At 40.3% G+C, this 18,455-nt stretch overlaps 1 protein-coding gene across 1 annotated transcript in view; it reads right to left on the bottom strand.

The window, feature by feature from the left end:
- Positions 1–18,455, bottom strand: part of P3H2 (prolyl 3-hydroxylase 2) — a 216,377-nt gene that overhangs the window by 74,542 nt on the left and 123,380 nt on the right. The window contains exons 2-3 of the mRNA XM_040428371.1: positions 14,632–14,775; positions 5,508–5,697 (exon numbers count right to left, since the gene is read on the bottom strand). Coding sequence (XP_040284305.1) covers positions 5,508–5,697; positions 14,632–14,775 — 334 coding nt within the window. The remainder of the gene's footprint in view (positions 1–5,507; positions 5,698–14,631; positions 14,776–18,455) is intronic.

Raw genomic sequence — 18,455 nt, 5'->3', positions numbered from 1 at the left:
TGCTGGTCATCTAATAACCCTTATCTCAAAATTAATAAAAGGTAATACACTTATTTAAGCCACATTCTTGTCAGTAAGATAAGAATTGAGCTTTAATGAGTGTTTATAAGATCTGAGATTAGAGACAAGGAGCCATCAGAGAGAAAACACAGATCCTGCTAGTAGATAAACTATGCAGGGAAAACTGCTCATCATTTTTAATAAAAACCAAAGGAAAAAATAATTTTTAGCTGAAAATAAGTACAAAGCAATAATAATAAAAAATTGACATCAAAGGTGTACATAGCCTTGATGAGTTATCACAACTATTTAACGCATTATGACTGACTGTTAACTGTGTTACATCTGTATGTGTCTGTAATGTATGTAAATAGGATATGCATACCTGCTGTCTTAGTATGCAGGTAATTCCTTTTTATGCAATATATTTGAACTGAATTTCTGTTGTTTTTTGGCGTGTATTATCTCAGTTTTAATATACAGTTGCAAGAAAAAGTATGTGAACCCTTTGGAATGTTATGGATTTCTGCACAAATTGGTCATAAATTGTGATCTGATCTTCATCTAAGTCACAACAAGAGACAATCACAGTCTGCTTAAACTAATAACACAAAGAATTAAATGTTACCATGTTTTTATTGAACACACCATGTAAACATTCACAGTGCAGGTGGAAAAAGTATGTGAACCCTTGGATTTAATAACTGGTTGAACCTCCTTTGGCAGCAATAACTTCCACCAAACGTTTCCTGTAGTTGCAGATCAGACGTGCACAACGGTCAGGAGTAATTCTTGACCAATCCTCTTTACAGAACTGTTTCAGTTCAGCAATATTCTTGGGATGTCTGGTGTGAATCGCTTTCTTGAGGTCATGCCACAGCATCTCAATCGGGTTGAGGTCAGGACTCTGACTGGGCCACTCCAGAAGGTGTATTTTCTTCTGTTTAAGCCATTCTGTTGTTGATTTACTTCTATGCTTTCGGTCGTTGTCCTGTTGCAACCCCCATCTTCTGTTGAGCTTCAGCTGGTGGACAGATGGCCTTAAGTTCTCCTGCAAAATGTCTTGATAAACTTGGGAATTCATTTTTCCTTCGATGATATCAATCCGTCCAGGCCCTGACGCAGCAAAACAGCCCCAAACCATGATGCCTCCACCACCATACCTCACAGTTGGGATGAGGTTTTGATGTTGGTGTGCTGTGCCTCTTTTTCTCCACACATAGTGTTGTGTTTTTTTCCCCAAACAACTCCACTTTGGTTTCATCTGTCCACAGAATATTTTGCCAGTACTGCTGTGGAACATCCAGGTGCTCTTGTGCAAACTGTAAATGTGCAGCAATGTTTTTTTGGACAGCAGTGGCTTCCTCTGTGGTATCCTCCCATGAAATCCATTCTTGTTTAGTGTTTTACGTATCGTAGATTCGCTAACAGGGATGTTAGCATATGCCATAGACTTTTGTAAGTCTTTAGCTGACACTCTAGGATTCTTCTTCACCTCATTGAGCAGTCTGCGCTGTGCTCTTGCAGTCATCTTTACAGGACGGCCACTCCTAGGGAGAGTAGCAGCAGTGCTGAACTTTCTCCATTTATAGACAATTTGTCTTACCGTGGACTGATGAACAGCAAGGCTTTTGGAGATACTTTTATAACCCTTTCCAGCTTTATGCAAGTCAACAATTCTTAATCGTAGGTCTTCCGAGAGCTCTTTTGTGTGAGGCATCATTCACATCAGGCAATGCTTCTTGTGAAAAGCAAACCCAGAACTGGTGTGTGTTTTTTATAGGGCAGGGCAGCTGTAACCAACACCTCCAATCTCATCTCATTGATCGGACTCCAGTTGGCTGACACCTCACTCCAATTAGCTCCTGGAGATGTCATAAGTCTAGGGGTTCACATACTTTTTCCACCTGCACTGTGAATGTTTACATGGTGTGTTCAATAAAAACATGGTAACATGTAATTCTTTGTGTGTTATTAGTTTAAGCCGACTGTGATTGTCTATTGTTGTGACTTAGATGAAGATCAGATCACATTTTATGACCAATTTGTGCAGAAATCCATATCATTCCAAAGGGTTCACATACTTTTTCTTGCAACTGTATCTACAATGGCTGTTAACCATACTGTATATCTCACTCTCATGTGTGTGGTTTAGGCTACTTTTACACTTGCGTTGTTGTTTTCCGGTATTGAGATCAGGCAGAGGCAGAATTTTTTTTTACGTTTAGTCCTCATGCATTCTGAATGGAAAGAGATCTGTTCAGGATGCATCAGGATGTCTTCCGTTCCATCAGCATGCTATTTTGTGTCCGGTCATAAAAACTAGAAAAAAAAACAAACAAAAAAACTGATGTAACATAGTAACATAGTACATAAAGCCGAAAAAATACATTTGTACATCCAGTTCGGCCTGTTATCCTGCAAGTTGATCCAGAGAAAGGCAAAAAAAAAACCTGTGTGAGGTAGAAGCCAATTTTCCCCACTTTAGGGGAATAAAAAATTCCTTCCCGACTCCAATCAGGCAATCAGAATAACTCCCTGGATCAACGACCCCTCTCTAGTAACCATAGCCTGTAATAATATTACGCTCCAGAAATACATCCAGGCCCCTCTTAAATTCCTTTATTGTACTCACCATCACCACCTCCTGAGGCAGAGAGTTCAATAGTCTCACTGCTCTTACCGTAAAGAATCCTCTTCCATGTTTGTGTACAAACCTTCTTTCCTCCAGACGCAGAGGATGTCCCCTCGTCAGTCACAGTCCTGGGGATAAATAAATGGTGGGATAGATCTCTGTACTGACCCCTGATATATTTATACATAGTAATTAGATCTCCCCTCAGTCATCTTTTTTCTAAAGTAAATAACCCTAATTTTGATAATCTTTCAGGGTATTGTAGTTGCCTCATTCCAGTTATTACTTTAATTGCCCTCCTCTTGACCCTCTCCAGCTCTGCTATGTCTGCCTTGTTCACAGGAGCCCAGAACTGTACACAGTACTCCATGTGTGGTCTGACTAATGATTTGTAAAGTGGTAGGACTATGTTCTAATCACGGGCATCTATGCCCCTTTTGATGCAACCCATCATCTTATTGGCCTTGGCAGCAGCTGCCTGACACTGGTTTTTGCAGCTTAGTTTGCTGTTTATTAAAATTCCTAGATCATTTTCCATCTCAGTGTTACCGAGTGTTTTACCATTTAGTATGTACGGGTGACTTGCATTATTCCTTCCCATGTGCATAACTTTACATTTGTCAGTGTTAAACCTCATCTGCCACTTATCTGCCCAAGCCTGCAATCTATCCAGATCCCTCTGTAGTAGTATACTGTCCTCTTCAGTGTTAATTACTTTACACAGTTTAGTGTCATCTGTGAAAATTGATATTTTACTATGCAAGCCTTCTACAAGATCATTAATAAATATATTGAAGAGAATAGGGCCCAATACTGACCCCTGAGGTACCCCACTAGTGACAGTGACCCAATCTGAGTGTGTACCTCTAATAACCATCCTCTGTTTTCTATCATTGAGCCAGTTACTTACCCACATAGACGTTTTCTCCCAGTCCGAGCATTCTCATTTTATATACTAACCTTTTATGTGGTACAGTGTCAAATGCTTTGGAGAAGTCCAGATATAGGACATCCATTGATTCGCCGCTGTCGAGTCTAGAACTTACCTCCTCATAGAAACTGATTAAATTAGTTTGGCATGACCGATCCCTCATGAAGCCATGCTGATATGGCGTTATTTGCTCTAAGATAGCATCTCTCAGAAAACCTTCAAACAGTTTACCCACAACAAATGTTAAACTGTCACTAAAAACAATGTAAGTCAATGGTGACAGATCAGTTTTTTTAGGAGCCTATTGACTTTCAATTTATTTAGTGATGGATCCGTTTTTTTACGTTTTAATTTCACACAACTGCATCCTAACGGAACAGATGCATCCTATTGTGCAAAATCAAAACGGATCTGTTTAAATCCTCTGCTGGATCTCAATACCGGAATTAACAATGTAAGTGTGAAAGTAGCCTTAACCAGGTATGTACTGTGCCCAGATAAAGAGCGCATACAGTAGCCATATATGTAGTACATAGAATAAGCTGATAAAAAATGTAACCAGCCTCTTTTTAAATAAACAGTTATGTCACAAAACTGTACAATTGGTAACATATAATGGCAAGATAGTGCCACACAATGCTCATAAAACAATATATAGAGAACCTTAATAAGTAGAGTCATAAAGTATCCAGATAAATAGGATATAGAGAGAAAAATGTCCCCCAAAAAACTCTCTCTCTCATTGACAGTGGCTGCCTTTTCTGATGTCACTGCTCTCCTCAGACTGCACATGCGCAGTACACTCCATGGCATTTAATTAACCTCAACAAAAATACACACTGTGGATGGAACTTTTAATAAAGTTTCCAATATTGATCTAGCTTTTTTCTGTCACGCATAGACATTTTTTGGGCCAGGCACTGAGGAAATGACATAAGCACTGGACAATGCGGCCAGCACATTAGGCCTCAGAGTATACTAGGTATGGGTTTCAATTACCCAATCATAGACAACAATTGCCAGAAGGATGAAAGCCCAGTATGAACCGCTCGTTCCAAGCCAGAGTTACAGGGCAGTGTATAAGTGTTAGATGATTTATCTGGCCATTGTACTTGGAGGTAGATCTGGCTGTTGATATCAAGGATGCAAATGCTTGGACATCTATTTGGCAATAAAATCTTAAATGTACTACTTACAAATATGTTCTGCTTCTCCTGCCTGCACATGATAGTTTACGTTTAAAATTCAAGATATGAAATATGTCCATTTTTTTTACACCAACATCAGGACGCAGATGAACCGCATACTAGATCATACACTTGTAAACATTTGCTCAACCGGTTAAGATTATGGAAAAACCTAGAAGCCAAATTATATTCTGGATCTACTCCAGTCTCCAACAAGTTCACTTCCATGAGCTAAACTGCTCAAATGCTAAAGCACAAACCATATCCACAAGAGTGAAAATGTGATTTCTTTAGCATTGAATGATGAGTTGATCTGTCATCGTAGTAATAAAACAGAAACTGTGACAATTCTATACCTAGGATTAAAGATTCATATTGAGAGCTCTTACGAAAAATAATATTTAAAGGGTTATTTCCATCTCAGACATTGGAGGCATATCGCTAGGAGCATGCCGATCGGCTATTTTTGGTGCTCCCATAGGACTTTGCGGGCTCTGTTCTAAGGATAGATGCGGGTCCCACCTCTGGTGTGGGTCCCATCCTAGGGACCAGTGGGGTAATATTAATTTGTTTTATGACCATGATATATACTGTATAGAGTCCAGTCAACATCAGAAATAAAAAAATACAAATGTGAAGAGCTTATTATAAGTCATTTTCAAATATTCAAAGTATCTGTTATTCTGCTCAGTCTCTAACATGTGCCCTAAATTTCTTGTTGACTTCCTATACCTTTTTTACATGCCACAATTACCTGCAATGCCTTCATATAGTGTTGCTCTGTAGTCCACATATTCATATTCATAAAATTTTTGTGGTCCCCAACACATTGCTCTGCATTCGACATCAGCTCGATAATATCCTTTCAGTGCCTCTTCAAAATGATAGATAGCTTGCTCGTATTGCTCTTGGTCATATAGCTTTACACCTGTCTGGTATTCATCCTATTAAAAAATTACAAACATTAATACAGGAATATCTATTTGGTAATAGGTTTGAGGACAAGAACAAAGAGGAAAGTTATCTTGGATCCAAAAGAGACAAAATAATATTACAGTACTTTTCAAGAGCTTAAATACATCTTTTAGTTTTTCTTGGAACAATAGTGGACTCTTTAGTCTTAAGGCTGTATTACACAGGTCGATTCTGCAGACAAATGTCGGGAGGGAAGCGTTCCTTCCCGGCAATCGGCTGCTCACTAACCGAGACCGCTTCTATTATGTGCATCGCTCTCCTCCGCAGTATGGGACCTCTGGGACTCTCTTCTATCTCAAGAACAGGGTCCCCAAGTAAATGAAGAACAAGCCGCACATGTGCAGGCTCGGCTATTTTCAGAAGTCTGATAGCAGTGATTGGAAAGGACATCACCGAGACCGCTTCTATTATGTGCATCGCTCTCCTCCGCAGTATGGGACCTCTGGGACTCTCTTCTATCTCAAGAACAGGGTCCCCAAGTAAATGAAGAACAAGCCGCACATGTGCAGGCTCGGCTATTTTCAGAAGTCTGATAGCAGTGATTGGAAAGGACATCATGCATGCACAGTAGTAGTAATGCTATACCAAACTCATTACATAAATACAGCACCTGAACCAAGCACAGTACACAAATATGGCACCAAAACCTAGCACAGTACATAAATACAGCACCAAAACCAAACATGATTCAGAAATATAGCACTAGAATAAAGCGCAGTACATACATAAATACAGCACCAGCACCAAGCACGGTACATAAATACAGCACCAGCACCAAGCACGGTACATAAATACAGCATCAGAACCAAGCTCACTACATAAATACATCAGCAGTACCAAACACATTACATATATTTAGCAAAGTACATAAACACAGCACCAAAACCATGCACTGTACATAAATACAGCTCTAGAACCAAGTGTAGTACATAAATACAGCATCAGAACCAAGCTCACTAAATAAATATATCTGTAGGACCAAGCTCATTACATAAATACAGTGCCAGTACGTATATACAACACCAGAACCAAGGATGGCACATATATACAGCACCAGCTAAAAAAACAGCTCAATGCAGATATAATTTGCATATCCAGGTTTTCTCTTGCTACACTATAGCTTCCAGTATGGCCTGAACAGGTATAAAGGTATGCTGGGAGTTCTCACACAAGTGAATGCTACCACCCATCATCAGGCTCTAGATCATAAGAGAGACTTCAACACTCATTAGATGGAGTTAGCGTCAGAATAAACATTTAGTGATATACAGGTGACGAGCCGTATAACTCTGGAGTTATTGTTCTTCCCTTTCTTTCTATCTGTTCAGACCACCATCATGACTTCTCCCTGCCATGACTTGTCTCTGCAGAGTTTGCTGCCCAGATGTCTTCAAGTTCTCGTCTTACCAACATATCTGCACCCTATATACTAACCTCTTACCCCACATGCAGTTCCCTAAATATAACAGCAACATACACTGTGCCTCTAAATACAGTCATGTCACATACTATGTCCCCAAAAAATAACGCACCTCATATGCAATGCCCTTAATAGTAGTGCCCCTATAGATAATGCCATACATATAATGCCTAATGCTTTGTGCCCCCTTATATAGTAGCTAATGTTCTGTAGCCCCTTAATATGGTGCCAGATGCTTTATACAGTATGAGGATCTGTGACCCCTTTATATATTGCCTATTACTCTGTGCTCCCTATAGTGCCTCATGCTCTGTGCTCCCTATAGTGCCTTAAGTTCTGTGTCCTCCTATAGTGCCCCATGCTCTGTGTCCTCCTATAGTGCCCCATGCTCTGTGTCCTCCTATAGTGCCCCATGCTCTGTGTTCTCCTATAGTGCCCCATGCTCTGTGTCCTCCTATAGTGCCCCATGCTCTGTGTCCTCCTATAGTGCCCCATGCTCTGCGCCAAGACACAGATACAGTTGAAATTGGAACATACTGCTCAATTATATCTGCATGCTGTGGACGAAGATACAATTGAGTGTAGGGGCATCCGGAAACCGGGTTCCTGTCAAATGGGAACCCCCTCAGGAATCCTGGGTAATGCACCCTGTGCAATAGCACACCCAGTTAGCTGGCCAGTTGTGGGCACTTCAAGAAAAACGTGATATAATATACATGCTTCACTGGTGGTAAAATGTTATAATGTGAAACATATATGTACTGAAAGGGGTTCTCTGGCTCTGTACCTTTTAAAGTACACTGAGTAGTACTTAACCTTTCATCACTCCGACAATTTCATGTTCCCAGCTGGGATCAAGTGACTGCCCGATTGGCTGTGGACTCTTCCTCAGATGTCGCAATCGGATGTGCTCCTCTTCCTTCATAATGTAGATGCAGCTGAACAGGAAGAAAGAGGAGCACATCCGATTGCAACGTCAGAGGACATCAGGTTAGCCGAAAAAAGCTTTTAGGTGCATGCCTGGAGAACCCCTTTAAATATAGAGGGCTTTTATTTATATATTGACAGACATGGTTACTTAAAAAAATTCTATGCTGGTATAATACATGGGGGTAATAGAGGAAAACGCAATCAAGTGGACAATTTTTTATTAAAATTTGTGTTGCATTGGCAATTTACAATTATTAATGCTCTCAGAAGATGATTATATATCTACGGGCAGGTACCTAGAGGCAGATGTAGCAGGACTACATTATTCCAATATAATAGAGTTGAGTCAATGGAACAAAGCTGAATTGGTTATTTGTTTGGTCTTCTGTATGACAGCAGGTCTAATCTGCACAAGGTCTATATTCCACAGACAAAAATTACATTGCCAACATTTGTAGGCTTTGATATAAATAGGTGGAAAGCTGTTGGGATTGTCTGGGATCTGATTGCTCTACTTTCCTTACAAACTGATGACTGCATATTTAACTGGGGGACCGAACTACATATGTCATAATGCTTAGAAATGCTTAGGTTTTTCCAATTTAGTTTTCAGAATGATTTAAATAGGAAATGTAATTTCCATCTGTTGAACCACACAAAACATATATTCAGGCAATGAGCAGTAAAGGTATTGTATTATGAGAGGCAGCAGAGTCAGCTAAAATGCATAATGTTATTACACGTAACTGTTGGCAATGCCTGAGTGTAATGATTTTGTAGTAGTAGCTAATATGTCATCTTTTTTCAAAGGCACTGTTCCAAAGGAACATAGAATGTCTTATACAACTGTGCACAGACTAAATATTCAATGGTAAAAACGTGAAAGTCAAGTCCAAAGCTGCACATAAAAAAGCCAATATCAACTCAAGAAACACAACAATCTAAACAATTGTTATTCCATGAATGATACAAGCTATAATAAACTATATAGTCCACGTAAAACAATAAAAACCAGTGACCATCAGCTTGAGATGAGGTATACTGTCCGGTCCTCAGTCTACAAGCCTGACCTAAAAGGGTTGGCCATTTTCACGTTACTGTTGACCAGTGTGTATGTAAAATGACTAAATGGCACCTACCAACATAGCCTTTGTAGATATTCTATGCGGTTTGCTATAGTTCATGAGCCGTATCCCCTTGATGGACAAATCATTTTTGTTGTCCATAAGATGGCCGCTGATGGAGAGTCAATTGACCAGTCACATCCCTCAGCCTCCTCCATTCACATACTGTAAACTGCCAACAGTGCAAGTGCAGATGGCAGATCACTGATGTGAGTGTATGTGAATGGAGGAGACATTGAATGTGAATGATTTACCTGGTCACATGACCCTCCATCAGAAGCCAATTTTATGAACAGGACTTCTGTGTGGACAGCAGAAAAGACTTGGCCAACAAGGAACATATCCTCTGAAATGTAGAAAATGGTGCAGATGCAGAATATCAATCATATAGTCATTTTATAAACATATTGATCAGCACTAGCAATAAAGTGGCCAACCCCTTTAACATTTTCACAAGCCATAGTTAGTCTTTAATTAGTACTATTTATCTACTATATCCAGAGTCATCTATTGTACTTTTCAACCTGTGTGATCAGTCAACCATTTAATGGAGATGCAGTCAAGATCATGGCCATTTTGTAATGAAGTGATCGGTATCAGCTAAAGTGAAGGTATGAGGCAGAACAAAGAGTGTAAGGAGTGGCAGTCTAAAGATTAGAAAGGCAAACTGATGCGCAACTGTTCTAATGCAGCTCTTAACATCAATAGGCTTGAGGGAGTTTTTATAAACCTGCCTGTCCTCACTCCCACAATATCCATCTCACGCCTGCTGATGATTTTGCAATGGGACTGACCGTATAGACAGGAGACGAATGCTCAGATGTCCTATCAGGCTCACAGTGCCTAGCTATGCAGTCAATCCAGAGCACCAGCTAATCAACCAGTTAGGATGACCTATCCTCTGGTCAAATCTCTGATTTTCTAGGCGGAGTGAGGACACGTTCATGTGTCACGTGGCCTAGGAGCAGCTCATTCAAGTGAAGGGGGCTGAGCGTGATACCAAGCAGAGCTGCTATACAATATATGGAAGTGTGCTTGGTGAGCTTCAAGAAGGAAGAGCTCACAAGAGTGCCAGTGCCTTTTCAAAACAGCTGATCGGCAGGGGTCCCATAGGATAGGTGATCAGTATAAAAATCTCGGAAAACCCTTTTAATGCAGTCAATCTGGCAGCTTGGCTCCCTATGTGAATTTGCTCTGCTGTTTGGCCAGTGCCAGTTATAGACTCTTCATTCTAGTGTGCTAGATTGTTGGTTTGAATTCTGATTAGTTTGTGTCACCACTCCTCTAGATTAATCCCTACTGTACTGATTGGTATTTGACACTGGACTAATTTCCCATTTGCCTGTCATTCTAAAATGTACATAAAGAAAGAAATCCCCTTACTTTTCGCTTATGCTTTTAACTCCACATGTTGTATAGCGTGTACAAGGACGCGTTTTGGCTATTATGCCTTTGTCAACAGGTAAACAGTCAGGTATACACGTGGTATATATATAGGTAAAACAATGAGTCACACATTAGTGACGTCAGACGCCCACTTCTGGCGGTAATCAAACAAAACACAAACAAATGATATAAAACACATTACATAATATAAATACCACTTGTAAATGATTTTATGTTCTTCCGAAGGTGCACAAAACCCTGATAGATCCCCCAGGACGTCCAATAGTGTCCTTGGTAGATTCTATATCGTCTTCGCTATCTATTGTCTTGGAGAAGGCACCCCTAGTAAAGAACACATCTTCCTTCTTGCTGGATACAACACATTTCCTGAGGGTAATAGCTGAACTACAATCTGTTCCTCCTGACAGTTGGTTAGTGACAATTGATGTAGTGAGCCTCTACACTTCCACTGAACACAGAAAGGGCATACAGGCAGTAGCGGCTCTATTGCAAACTAGTGATTATACACATTCACAACAGGAATTTTTTCTTGAAATGTTACATTTGGTTCTATTTGAAAATTATTTCATGCGACGGGGTACCGCAATGGGTTCGAACGTGGCCCCGCCCTACAATAACGCATTTATGTCATTTGAAGAAATAAATGTATACAATACTCAACTATACCAAGAAAATGTTTTATTATGGAAAATATTTATTGATGACATTTTTTTGCGTGTGGGCAGGGCCACTGGAATCTCTGCATACCTTTTTTGAACATTTAAATACGGTATATGAGGGTCTGAAATTCAAGATTACTTGTGAGAAGAACGCAGTGAGCTTTCTTGATACCACTGTATTGAAAGATGATTATGGCTAACTCTCTACAGATTTATACAGGAAGGAAACCGATAAGAATAGTATCCTTCACTTTACAAGTGCCCACCCTCCATCTTTGAAAAAAGCCATACCTAAAGATCAATTCCAGAAAATTAGACTTATAGTAACAGACCTGAGAAAACAAGAATTAAGGTTAGAGAAAATGGCTGAAAGATTTAAAGAGAGGGATTATCCTACCAGAATTTTGGAAGGGGCAAGGATGACTCTGATATACAAATGCACACTTCTGATTGTAATTTCTTCCTGAGAGTGACATTTGTTCACAAATTACATCCTTACAATGCAGGTTTTGATAAAGTGGTCCAAAAACACTGGCACTTACTGACTAAGTCCTATCCAGGTGTGGAGGAATTTCAAAATTCCTATCATTTGTAATAAGCGAAATCCTAGCTATAAAGATAAATTGGTACATGCTGACCTGGGTAGTAGTAAAGAGGGCTTGAGACAGAGCACGTTAGCTACTCACAAAAAAGGCACTTTTCCGTGCCTCCATTGTTTTCAATGTTCCCACATTATAAAGGGCTCTGTATTCCATCATCTCCGTACAGGGAAGGCCTTAAAAATAGATTGTTTTTTCACCTGTGAATCCACCAATGTTATATATCTGATAAAATGCCCATGTGGGCTGTTATATGTTGGAGAAACAATGCAGACCATAAGAGACCGGATTTGTAAACACAAGTCGACAAGAATGACAAAAAAACTGCTTTTACCTCTACCTTATCAATTTGATAAATATAAACACTCCATTGCCCAATTAAAGTTCCAGGTTTTGGAACAAATAAAGAGACCTAGGAGAGGGGGAGACATCAAAAAACGTTTATTACGTAGAGAGGCGTATTGGATCCATGTATTGGATACATTACAACCGAGAGGCTTGAACAAGGAATATGAGATGCATCTCTAAACTATCATTTTATTTTTTATTTTCTCTGCAGACCTCATCCTGACGCTGAAATATTATCACTGGAAGATTAGGCTGTATCCTTTGACTAAACATCATTACAAGCTGTATTTATATTATGTATTGTGTTTATATAATTTGTTTGTTTTTTGTTTGATTACCGCCAGACGTGGGCGTCTGACGTCACTAATTTGTGACTCATTGTTTCACACACACATACATACACATATATATACAGTACAGACCAAAAGTTTGGACACACCTTTCTCATTCAAAGAGTTTTCTTTATTTTCATGACTATGAAAATTGTAGATTCACACTGAAGGCATCAAAATTATGAATTAACACATGTGGAATTATATACATAACAAACAAGTGTGAAACAACTGAAAATATGTCATATTCTAGGTTCTTCAAAGTAGCCACCTTTTGCTTTGATTACTGCTTTGCACACTCTTGGCATTCTCTTGATGAGCTCCAAGAGGTAGTCCCCTGAAATGGTTTTCACTTCACAGGTGTGCCCTGTCAGGTTTAATAAGTGGGATTTCTTGCCTTATAAATGGGGTTGGGACCATCAGTGGCGTTGAGGAGAAGTCAGGTGGATACACAGCTGATAGTCCTACTGAATAGACTGTTAGAATTTGTATTATGGAAAGAAAAAAGCAGCTAAGTAAAGAAAAACGAGTGGCCATCATTACTTTAAGAAATGAAGGTCAATCAGTCAGCCGAAAAATTATGAAAACTTTGAAAGTAAGGGCTATTTGACCATGAAGGAGAGTGATGGGGTGCTGCGCCAGATGACCTGGCCTCCACAGTCACCGGACCTGAACCCAATCGAGATGGTTTGGGGTGAGCTGGACCGCAGAGTGAAGGCAAATGGGCCAACAAGTGCTAAGCATCTCTGGGAACTCCTTCAAGACTGTTGGAAGACCATTTCAGGGGACTACCTCTTGAAGCTCATCAAGAGAATGCCAAGAGTGTGCAAAGCTGTAATCAAAGCAAAAGGTGGCTAATTTGAAGAACCTAGAATATGACATATTTTCAGTTGTTTCACACTTGTTTGTTATGTATATAATTCCACATGTGTTAATTCATAATTTTGATGCCTTCATAGTCATGAAAATAAAGAAAACTCTTTGAATGAGAAGGTGTGTCCAAACTTTTGGTCTGTACTGTATATATATATATATATTGTGGCAATGTGAACATTGAGGTGTTGTTTCCCCAGGTTCCAGTCCGGGACTTAGGGCATGCTCATGTCCAGGGATCCTATTTAATCCTGCTAATGGATCCTGGGTGTGTCTCACTCTGGAGAGTGTGCAGACAGAGGCCTGGTGAGGCTCTGTCAGTGTGGTCTCAGCTAGGCAAGGCTGAGGGGCCACGAGGCTATGCAATAGCCTGGACTTTGGGGGACTCAACGACACCCAGGAACAAGCATTGAAAGGTCAGAGTCAGGAGGACTGCTAGACCACAACCCCCTCCAAAGGTACTGCATTTGTTACAGCCTGAGGGCTGGTGGACTGTATGTCTGGGGTAAGCTGCACCTGGTTCCATGTGTGAACGCTATCGTATAGCCGAGTTAGGGATACGATGTTTATTATGTTTAGGTAGAGGCCAGACGGGCAGGCTTTTGTTTTATGCCATGTTGTGTATGAAGAGTGTAAAATAAATTGCACTGTTTGGACCTGAAACCCAGTGGTTATGAAGATCCTTGTGAGAATGACCCCCGAATAAGAGGCGATCCCTTACAATATATATATATATATATATATATATATATATATATATATACACACACACACACACACACACACACACAAGGCATAATAGACGAAACGCATCCTTGTACACGCTATACAACATATGGCGTTGATTAAAAGCATAACCAAAAAGTAAGATACGACTGCCGGGATTTCTTTCTTCAGTTACGTGTGGAGCCCTCTCCTTCCCGCTGCAGCGTCCCACCACGGATTTGGTGCTGGCAGATATTATTAAGATTCTAAAATGTATAGTCCTTCCTAGTTTTTAGATATGGCTCTGACCATGCCTCAGTTTCTGGATTACTTTCTGGCTCTGATAATACTCTGATTATCTGGCATTGACCCCTAGCCTTTCCGTTTCCTCATACACCCCTTGGCGACTACTCTGAAGACACAAGCAGGGAATTCAGTGACCAGATCCTTGTATAGGGGTAAAAAGGTGAAGACCTGGGAATTCTAAAGATTCTATGAGTACTTACCATATATACACGTCTCTCCCTGTCGATCAATGGCATATCTGATTTGACTTGATAGTTCTTTAAATTTTGTTGTACTTCCATATGCTCTGGGTTAGCCATGAAGTAAGTATGAGCAGCTTCAGCAGCCTTATCCAGTTGATTTAACTAGGAAACAAATAGGTACACCATAAATTTTTCTGTTCTTCCACAAATCACATAGCATGGGAGATTTTGAAATTACAGTTACATAGCACACTCTCAGATGAAACCTCTGACTGCTTGCTGATCATGGATGGGTAGAGTAGGCAAGCACTAAGAGGTGAGTATTAATGGGATAATAAAAATGCTGCCTTTAAAAGCTATGGACACCTTTCGGTGATTATTGCATTGCACAAATTTTTTGCTAAAAATATTTTTTCAAATGTTTTTTGTTAAAACTTTTCAGCCTCTTTCTCTGTACAGCATTGAGATTCTCTAGCAGCAAGCTGTATGTTTACACTGTGTTCAGTCTGGCAACTCAGCTGACAGATAATGTGAAGCATGATCTCTGATTCCTGACAGCCCATACACACTCATTAGAAATGAATCATCTTACTGATAAGAATATGGCTTAAGCTCAAAGTGAAAGCAAGATGCTCACCGCTGGGCAAAAACGTAACCTTTTATAACAAAAACTGCTGAAAATATTTAATAAAGACTAATTGAAAAAAGAGTTTTAACCCAAAATGATTAAAATGCAATCATAAAAAAAAAAATTGCACATCAAGATGTTCAGAGCCTTCAAGTTTCTTTGTATAACCAATTCAACACTGTGTTCAAGGAGTTGATTATTTCTGGGGACTGCTTCCCTTTTGTGCAGTTAAATAAATGATGATCCATTTAAGGGTCCATTCACATGTCTGTAAAATGGGTCCGCATCCGTTCTGCAATTTTGCAGAACGGGTGCACTGCAGACCCATTCATTTTCAATAGGACCGGAATGTGCTGTCCGCATTCGCATTTGCGGATCCGCACTTCCACATCCGTGCTTCCGTTTCCAGAAAAAAATAGAACATGTCCTATTCCTGTCCGCAATTGCGGACAAGATTAGGCATTTTCTATTATAGTGCCGGCGATGTGTGGTCCGCAAATTGTGGAATGCACATTGCAAGTGTCCGTGTTTTGTGGATCCGCAAAACACTTACGGACGTGTGAATGGACCCTTACAGGTATGATCCTGAACTTTAGGGAATAAGGGTAATAGGGTACACTCTTATAGGGTAAACTCTTGCCTTCCTTGGGCACCAAGACAGCTTGCCTCACCCGTGCTGCCAATTATTGAAAATAACAAGCTAGTGAAAGCCTAGTCCTACTATAGCTGTATCGATCATATGCAATGTTAGCTCAGCAGTCTTCACATCCAGTGAAAGAGGGAGTTACAAGGGTTGGCAACTCCACCCAACCCTTGCTGTGACCAACTGGCAAGAGCAGTCAGTGGAGAAGGTGCCAGCCATACATTGTAATCCTCATGTTGTAATCTCATATAACAATTTTTGTACAGTCTAAAAATTGCATTCCAATACCAATATTAATGTTAGTTGAATTTACTTAGGAAACAAAATCTTCAGTCTGTAAAATTATGATCATATTGTGAAAGCAATATTTACACTGGAGAGCATATTCTTATCAGGGATACAACTTACTGCCTCGGCTCTGCTTTCTTTTCAAGAGACTGGATATTACTATCTAATAAGATATATGCCATGTCGCAAATTTAGTGTTTTTCTTCCATTAAAGTCTACCAGACATATTAATACCTAGTCCATCCAGAGGACTTTAATTACAGGGCATTATAATTGCGATATTTTTCTTGGCCTCCAAGTGGAAATGATTTGTTTGACGAGGCACTGGTTTCCTGGCATGACATCACCACCACACAATGATTTTCCTGTTCACAGTGACGTCGTTTGCAGAGAGCAGGCTTTCCCCTTGAGCTCTGAATTCCAAAGCTATGAGCTTTGCTTTCTTACGCGATGTTCAGCTCTGAATATGGCTATTAGATGAGATTCTGAAACATGTTTAAGGATCCCTTTAGGGCTTGAGCAATCTTCATACCTTCACAGAAAGGCTTAGTTTGGTAACATTAAGCTGACAAACTGTAGCGATTTGCTCATAGCAGCCATTTTAGATATAGACTGGGTTTCTCAGCGAAACAGCGGTGAAGAGATAAACAGGATTATGAGAAGTACGTGAAGCCTAATAAAACAGCACAAACAGGTTTTTTTTGGACGGTCTGTGCTGAGAGTCATATCAGATGTTGAGGCTTGTTTGTTGTAAGCAACGCAATGAACGCTGATGTTTCTCCACACCTGTGTATATCAGATGCCATAAATCTCAGTGCTATAACTACAACTAACAATTTTACCACCAAAAATTCCATTGCTGGAAGCAATTCCACTCCAGTGGAAAGATGCTCTAACTCAATCAAAAGGTGCTCAGGATGATGAATTATTGTCTTCAAAATGACAGTGCTAGGTAAAGTATCTTCAAAGAGAGTTTTGGTTTTCAACTAAAGAGATACCAGAAAGTTAAACTATAATTTAGGATATTCAAAGATTCCATTTAAATAATTGCTATATTATAATGTCTCCCAACATCAGTCCTTGCCTCGAATGGAGCTGACAGTATAAGGCCTCATGAACACGAACATGTGCCGGCTGTTCCCTACTCCAATTTGCGGTCCCCAATGCGTGGGCAATATCCGTGTGGTTGCCCCAGACGAATCCAGACCCATGCAACTTGAATTGGTCCGTGATCCATCCGCACCGTAAAAAAAGTTCTATTTTTTTGTGGCGCAGAGGCACAGAGGAAGCACTCCATATTGCTTTTGTGCCTCCATTCTGCACTGCTCCTTCCGGATTGTGGATCCATTCAAGCGGTTTGCGGGCCGCAATATGAGCACAGCCAGGCAGCGGCATAGGACCTAAATGTCATATCTAGGGCAGATTTCATAGGAAGCTAATTAACCTAACTATGTTTTTGCAGTACTGGACAAAGCCAAATCATTTAGAGGCAACCTAGACAAACACACAGAGAACTTAAAAGTCCTTGCAGATTTTGCCCTTTGTTGGATTCTAACCTATGTCTCCCATGTTCATATGTAAAAAGATGCAAATGCACTCACACATGTATTCCAAGGATCAAAATAGATTAAAAAGAGTTCCTTTATTCATAAATTTATTAGATATTCCATAAAAAGCCGGAATTAGACTTACCGGTAATTCAGTTTCGACGAGATCACCACGACGGCTACGAGGAGATTGACTTCTGACCTCTGTAGGGGCAGGAACAGAGAGAGGGTTTAAATCCCCCCCTCCCACCACCAACACCAGTGTGTCCAAAATTACAGAGACAAAAATAAGTGGTGAGAACAAAAAAACATAACAAATCAAGAGGGTATTACTTCATAACCCCCCAAGGAAACTTAATAAGGGGTAGGGAAAATACGTGCCGTCGTGGTGATCTCGTGGAAACTGAATTACTGGTAAGTCTAATTCCGGATTTCCACCTCACCACCACGACGGCTACGAGGAGATATAAAAAATTATAGCCTACGGGGGGGACGACCGCCTGAAGGACCTTACGTCCAAAAGACAGGTCTGAACTGGATAGGTCTAACTTATAGTGCTTAGTGAAGGTGTGAATGCTGGACCAGGTAGCAGCTTTACAGATATCATCAAGGGAAGCTCCTGCCCGCTCGGCTTGGGAGGAGGACATAGCTCGGGTAGAGTGGGCTCTCAGATTTGTGGGGCAAGGAAGGCCTTGAGACTCATAGGAAATGGAAATGGAATCCCTGATCCACCGAG

The sequence above is a fragment of the Bufo bufo genome, chromosome 4, assembly GCF_905171765.1.
Source record: "Bufo bufo chromosome 4, aBufBuf1.1, whole genome shotgun sequence".
In the NCBI taxonomy this organism is placed as follows: Eukaryota; Metazoa; Chordata; class Amphibia; order Anura; family Bufonidae; genus Bufo; species Bufo bufo.
Note: the sequence above shows the minus strand (reverse complement) of the source record. Positions and strands in the feature narration are given on the sequence as shown.